Below are 7,458 nucleotides of genomic sequence, written 5' to 3' on the forward strand. Positions count from 1 at the left end.
CTAAAAATAAAGCACTGGCATTCTCAGTAGTCATGACCTTATCAAAAATTAGATGAAAAAGAGTGGATGAAGCTGAACAGAGAATATGAGACTTTTGATATAAACCTTTGGCAGTTCATAACCTCTCTAGTCTTTTTCATTACTGTATTCATAATGTTTATATGACCCTGCCTTCTTTTAAATAAAAAGGAGTTGAAAAGAAGCTTGTAACAGATTGGAAAGTATTTATTTCTACTCTAAGGCATAACTAAATTCCTGCAAACCTTGCTGATCAAACTGAAAATCTCAATCCTAAGAAAATGGTAAGGATAACAATTATCTGCTGGAATACTGAATAGTACAGGAATTTCCAAACTTTCAAATAACATGCTTCTCAATTCATAATGAGAATGCTGATGGTTATCAGCACCATTTCCTTCTCCAATTAACCCTGATTAATTAACTCAACAACTTTGGCTACCCAGAAAGGTTTGCTGGATTTCCCAGATTTCAAGAGACAAGGAAAATGGTAACACAAAGGGGCTCCAGAAAAAATTTCCAAGATCCCAGACTAATGAAGCAACCTCTCTTGATCCTTTTCAGACAGCCATTCTGGAAAAACATAACGAATTATAGAGAAGTTATTTCTCTGAAAACGTCAGCTGGCAGACTTAAATGACCAAGATGTATTTTGGGCCTCAGTAACTTCCATTTTCTAAGATAATTGCTTCTTAAAATCTCCTCTAAGGCAGAATCTAGCCAAAATATGTCAACCTTTCTTGTCTATCCATTTAACAGGGAGTTGACAACTGTGTCTTCACTCACAAATTAAATTGGAGATTCTTCAAGTTTAGAAGTCTTCTCCTGGCAGCCAAGGAAGGTGGCATACCTCCTTGTCAAAGGGAGCAGACTGGTTACTCTTAAGGATCTGGTAGGTCGTCTGCCATACAAACTCATTAAGACAGTATGGTTAATTGAGGGGACAGAGGAACTAAAACAATGAGATCTGATTGTCACTTGACCCTGGGTCCTATGGAGCCAAAAAAGCATCAAAAGATTACAAGAACACAAACAATGATAGACACCAATATCAGACTTTCTCACTAACATAAGATATTAAGAAAGAATGTTTCCTAGGATCAGAAAAGAGCCTTGGTAGCATAGTGGCTATGCATTGGGCTGCTAACTGAAAAGTCAGCAGTTCAAATGTTCCATGGGCAAAAGATGAGGCTTTTTACTTCCATAAGGATTTACATCCTCAGAAACCCTATACAGAGTCAGAACCACTCAACAGCACATGACCATCAACACCACACTCTGAAGTGTTAATAGCTGATAATGGAGTCCTGGTGTGGTGCTGTGGGCTAATGCACTGGACTACAAAGTCAGTTTAAATCCCAAGATCGGTGGTTCAAGCTCACCAGCCGCTCCTTGGAAACCCTATGGGCCGCTATAGGTCGTAACAGACTCAACAGCACTTAACAACAACAACAACAACAGGATGAGAAAGCAAGATTCCTTCTACTAGGAGAAAACGAAAATCACTCTACAAAGCACCTCCCAAAGGAGCAGTGTATGATTTGTTCATCCATTTGTGAGTCCTCACCTTGGACTTCAGGGTCTTCTAATAGCAGGATCAATGTCCTGTCAGTTTCATCAGTCCAGATACTTGGCCAAATCCTGGCTGGGAGCCAAGTGCTATATTTTCATGTAAAGGAGAGCAATCACTGGTAGAAAATAAAATATTACATCATGCTGAAATCATCTGATTCATAGAATATACGACAGGAAATACTCTAGACCCAATGGCAAAAGCTAACATATTAAAGGCCATGAGTGGCAGAAAGGAGAGAGGCAGGATACTGCTGGGAAATGGGTTACCTAAAAGTAAGTAGAAAGTGAATTTCTATAGTTTTTCAAAGAATAAGCATAAAGAGGCACCATTTCACAGACATGAATAGCCTATAAAAGTCCAAAGCACTGCACTTAAATCTAGAGACTTAATCTAACCCTGTATACCACATCTAAAACTTGTGAATTATGTCTTGTTGCCTTTCTATACCTTTCACAACATATGCAGCAACATATTACTAGTAAGTTACGAGGTGGGGTGTGGGGTAGGGGAATGTCAACCTATTCCCATCAGTAGCCAAGATCAAATCAAAACTCTTTACATCCAAAGTTTAATTTTTGATTTCAAGATTCAAAAAGATGATGAAAGTAAGAGACTAGAATTTTTTAAAGTTCCCCAAAGTTTATCATTGACTTTGCCTAGCTAAGACTACAGCATTTTAACTGTTTGTTGTTGTTAAGTGCCGTTGAGTCGGTTCTGAATCTAGACCCTACATAAGGGTTCTGAGAAACAGCTGGTGAGTCTGAAACACCGATCTTGCTTCAAACTGACCTTAGGTCTAGTGCTTATACTACAGTGCAACACCAGGACTCCCAGCATTTGAGTAAGTTGAAAAAATCAGAGCTTGAGTAGAGCTGTTGGTGAACAGTTTAAGCATGACCCAAGACTTGGCCTACCTCTAATAGGAAAGTATCATGACATACTTGTTAAGTGCAGTCAAGTCGATTCCAACTCACAGCAACCCTTGTACATGGTTTCCAAGACTGTAAATATTTGCGGGAGCAGAAGGCCTTATCATTCTCCAATGGAGCAATCTGGGGGGCTCGAACTACCGACCTTATGGTTAGCAGTCCAGTGCTTACCCTATAGGGCCACCACGCTCACTCATGACCAAGTAAGGGGCTTCAAAAATTTGGAGAAAATCCCATTATCTTTCAATTTCATTTTCCCAGAAACTTCTTGAAGCCACCACACACATTCAGAGCACCAAGAACATTGGGGATCATACAGGGAAGGTTCAGTTGGGACCAATTTATATCAAGCCCTCAGCTTTATTTAAACATTAACTTGAATGTGATGGGGCTCCTTTGCTTTGTCATTTTTCCTCCTTCATACCTAAGGGAGGCAGAGATATTAATGTAAACAAAGGAATTTTACCTAGGCTATACAAACTCCTTCAGATCAATCTATGCACGGCTCTCAGACAACTTTCTCCTACCCAATAGTTCCTCCTCCAGTAGGGTTTGACATTTTCTAGAACAATGACCCTTTAGTTCAAAATGGCCCTTAACTTGTTAGATCCCAAGTCTCAATTTTACTTCAACTAGAAAGAAATCTCTAGTTTCCAACAGTACTCTTAACTTGAGAGGAAGTATAAGATTAAATTAAAGGGAGAACTGTCTTAAATTCTTTTCAAAAGAATCATAACTCTGGTAGGAAAGTCAACTGAAGGTTTTGAGGTGTGACTGGTATGCCCATGGATTCAGTATCTCAGGAGTGGGCTTTAAGAGGTGGGGGAAGCAGTATGTTGCGCTGGGTCATTCGGAGGATTTGTAGTTTCAGTGAAGTCCTCCTTAAATTAACACCAAGACGATTTTCTCAACCACTTCAGTTTGAAGGACCACATCTTCTTTGTTAAGTGGCTACGCAGGACCTGGTAAAAAGGCTCACCAAGTAAGAAATCGATAGAAAATCTGAAACCAGTAGTTTAATTTCTTCTCCATCACTTTAAAGCATATAATAGGAGGATGGGTATAGAGAAGCAAAGACAAAAGAAGAGCAAAAGCCCACTGTAGGAAGCTGACAGAACATCTGAAACCGAGACTTTATCTTCCTCTAAGGTTAAGCACTGGGCCGCAAGGTCATTTTAAACACCAAGTTCGGCAGTTCAAACCCACCAGCCACACTCCTCAGAAGCCCTCTACAGGGTCGCTAAGAGTTGGAGCCGACTCGAAGACACTTAACAACAACAACAACAAAAGGTATATAATAGGAGGACGGAGCCAGAGAAGCAAAGACAAAGGATGATCAGTTCCTCCAAATAAACATGCACACAGAGGTATTTAATAAGTGCAAGTTATTATCAAACAAAACAAAACGAAGAGCAGTCAGGAAGGCGAAGCATCTGCATATGCACTTAACTTCTGGGAAAACAAGAAAAGGACAAAAACAGCAGCTAGGTTTAGAAACTTCTGAGGGTATGCACTAGGCTTTCCCCTGGTACCACTTACACTAACAGCGCCCCCTGCTCTTATCCTAATAGAGCCGAAGTGGTGAAGGAAGCAGCCAAAGACCCGGGCTCTAACTTAAAAATATTTTTCAGTACGCGCGACTTCCTCCAACAGCATCAAGCCCAGCTCCATCTCGGTCTTCCACGGATCCCAGACTCCATCTATCTTTTCAAGTCTCCACCCAAACCCTGCCCCGTGTAGGCTCCACCTCCACGACCCTCTCCCTCAGGCGCGCCTTTCCTCTCTGGGACTTTCAGTCACCTCAGACAGCTTCCTGTCCCACTCCCTCCCGCTGGTCCTCGGCGCCCAGGTACCCACGGGCTCAGACTCCTCAAGACACAGACGACTCGGAGCTGCGGTCAGCGGATTGTGCGGCCGGTCCAGGTCCGAGCCATCCTCGTTCCGCTCCCGCCTCACTCACCCTCCGTCACCTCCAGCACCTTAATTTGTTCCTCGGCAGCCGCCCGCACCTCCTGCACTGGGGACAGGATTCCGGTGAGCGTATCCACCAACGCTTCCTTCAACCCTTGTGCCACTGGACCCGGCAGCCCTGAGGCCGCACCAGCCGCCGCTGCTGCCGCCATCTTCCCTCCCCTCAGCCCGCCAGCCCCTCGGTCGGGACCCGCCACCGGATGACGGCTTCCGCGCGCGGCCAATCTGCGAACCCGCGCCTGCGCACCAAAATCCGGCGGGAGCTGGGAGGAGGCGGGGAATATAGTCTTAGGCCTCCTGAGACAGCGCCTCCTGCCGTCTGAGTAGAAACTCCACCGTTCGCTGTAAGCATCCCCTCACATTTAGGTGAAAATTGAGACCAGGGAGGTTAGGGGACTTTCCTAAAATCTCAGGGTAAATTAGCAACCTCATTTGGAATAAAGTAATATCTGACTACGAGATCTGACTTTAGATTCATGGGTGAAGGAGGTGGCATGTGAATGGATGGAAGAGGGCTTTAAGGAAAGGAATCTAGGTCAGAAGTAGGTCCTATTTTAAACTCCTTTTCCCTCAAGCACTGTAAAACGTTGGCTCTTCGTATCTTAGCCTTAGAAACCCAAATGTAGGACGAAAAGAAGCTGAAACCGACTGGGCAGTGAAGGGTGGTCACCTTAGAAAGTTCCTTGGTTTTCCAGCCTCGATTAGTCCAACCTCAATATTGGTTGGCTAGTCAGTAGTACCTGTGAAAGGCTACTTCCTCCAGAATATTTATACTTATTCGACTATTTGAGAATGAATCCTATTATTTGAGGTTTTTAATGTTTATTCCCCAGAGAAATTATTGCTGGACACTTAAGGTTGTGGGAGACACAAGGGGAATGGCCCAAGGTATAGAAACATTCCTAAATGCTGAAGATGGAGAGGATTTACGAGAAGGGTTAAATATGCAGGGCAGAGTGGCAAGCATGTAGGGGTAGAAGGAATGGTATGGCATAGATTGTTGGAATGGAACTTTCTAGAACAAAGCAGACAGGTATTTTAAAAATAAGATCTCCAAGTTAAATTCCTTAGAAATGATTTCTAGGAACCATGATTCATCCCCAAATCGCAAAAGAAATCATTTCGCAATTCTGTGTAGATGCCAAACAGTTACCAATCTTCATCTGAGGGTTCTTTTAAAAGAATGATTCCTCGATTCCTTTTGAGGAAAGCTATAAACACATTTGCTACCTTCCTTGTTAGTTGGCAAGGAGACCTGGTAGCACAGTGGGTTACAAGTTAGGCTTCTAACCACAAGGTCAGCAGTTCAAATCCACTAGTTGCTTCATGGGAGAACATTGAGGCTCTCTGCTCCAGTAAAGATTTACAGCCTCAGAAACTCTATGCAGGGTCACTATGAGTTGAAACTGACTGGACGGTACTCCACCACCACTGAGTTAGAGGGTAGAGGTGGATGTTTTATTACAATCCCATTTAAAAAGATTGCGTTTTAGTAGTGGTGGTGGTGTGCTGTTAGTTGGTCTCATTCATAGTGACCCTTTATAGGGTTTCCAACGCTGTAAACCTTTGTTGTTGAAGTCAGTTCCAACTCACAGGGACCCTATAAAGAGTTTCCAAGGAGTGACTGGTGAGCTTGAACTGTTGACCTTGCGGTTCAAACCCACCTTGTAGTCCAATTCATTAGCCTGTAACGCCACACCAGGACTCCTATTTCTCCCAAAGAATGGTTAGTGGATTTGAACTGCTGACCTTGAGGTTAGCAGTCTAACGTGTAAGTGTAATCTTCTAAGCTACCAGGGTTCCTTTGTGAGGAATCGTTAAGTGCTACTGAGTCGGTTCCGACTCATAATGATCCTGTATGGTGGTGGTAGTGGGGGTGTGCAGCCAAGTCAGTCTGACTCATCGCGACCCTGTTTAGGTTTTCAGAGGCCATAAACCTTTACGGGAACAGAAAGCCTCATTTTTTTCCCCACAGAGTCCCTGGTAGATTCTAACTGCTGACCTTGTGATTAGCAGCCCAGCTCACTACCAAGTGATGCTGTATATGGTTTTTAATGGTTTTTAATTTACTTTGGTTTAGTGACCGTGAGAAGCTGAACTCCCTTAGGACAGGTATTTTTTCCTTATACGTTAATCTATGTTTACCTAAGAAGAAAATAGGAAAGTCCAGGGGGCTGTATATTTTCAGCTATTTTGGCCATGGATGGATGACTTGAGAATACTGACTTTTGGGAAGAACCTCTTGTGCCTCTGTCATGGATACAAGCCCCTGCTCTCCTTACCCGCCCCCTCCCAATCCCCCTCCATGCCCCAATTTCCAGGCAGGTTGGATTAGGTAAAAACGGTCATAATTTCACCTTCCAGATCAGAGAATAGGCTACAAGATAAATGGAGACAGAAATCAGGCAGAGGGAGCTAGAGATAAGGAGCGGACAATACAGGAGATATCTTTATTGAAACGTAAATGGCATTGAACAGATGAATCTCGCTGGGAGGAGACATGCCTGATGGACAGAGAGAGGGCCTCTGATGGTGATGGAGGAAGGCCTTTTCAACTGACCCTGGCATGGATTTCATTTTCAACCAATTTATTTCAAACGAATCACTGAGGGGACAGCCCAGCTCTCTTCATGATTGTTACCGCAAATATATACAACACTTAACTCTCTAGATTCACTTCTGATTTTTCTACATAAAAGGGCAAAGGTTGAAAGAGGTGGAGGATCAAATGAGAGAAAATGTAAACACACAGACACACACATATCCTGGTTGGGGTTTTGTACCCAATAAATTAAAAAAAAAAAAAGTGTTGCAAAAATTCCTGCCCACCCTCCACCTGAGAAACACCAAACATCGGAGAAACACAGAGTCCATCACGGAAGCAGGGCTGCCTGAAACAGGATGGGGAGGTGGCTGAAGGAAAAATCTAGCAAGGGTTGGAATTCATTTTAAAAAGATAGTTTT

General features: G+C 43.2%; 1 protein-coding gene across 1 annotated transcript in view; it reads right to left on the reverse strand.

Moving 5' to 3' along the window:
• IPO9 (importin 9) overlaps positions 1-4,646 on the reverse strand; it is a 59,208-nt gene extending 54,562 nt beyond the window's left edge. The window contains exon 1 of the mRNA XM_006834140.1: positions 4,484-4,646. Coding sequence (XP_006834203.1) covers positions 4,484-4,646 — 163 coding nt within the window. The remainder of the gene's footprint in view (positions 1-4,483) is intronic.
• Positions 4,647-7,458: the final 2,812 nt, after the last annotated feature.

This window comes from Chrysochloris asiatica, unplaced genomic scaffold (genome assembly GCF_000296735.1).
Source record: "Chrysochloris asiatica unplaced genomic scaffold, ChrAsi1.0 scaffold00009, whole genome shotgun sequence".
In the NCBI taxonomy this organism is placed as follows: domain Eukaryota; kingdom Metazoa; phylum Chordata; class Mammalia; order Afrosoricida; family Chrysochloridae; genus Chrysochloris; species Chrysochloris asiatica.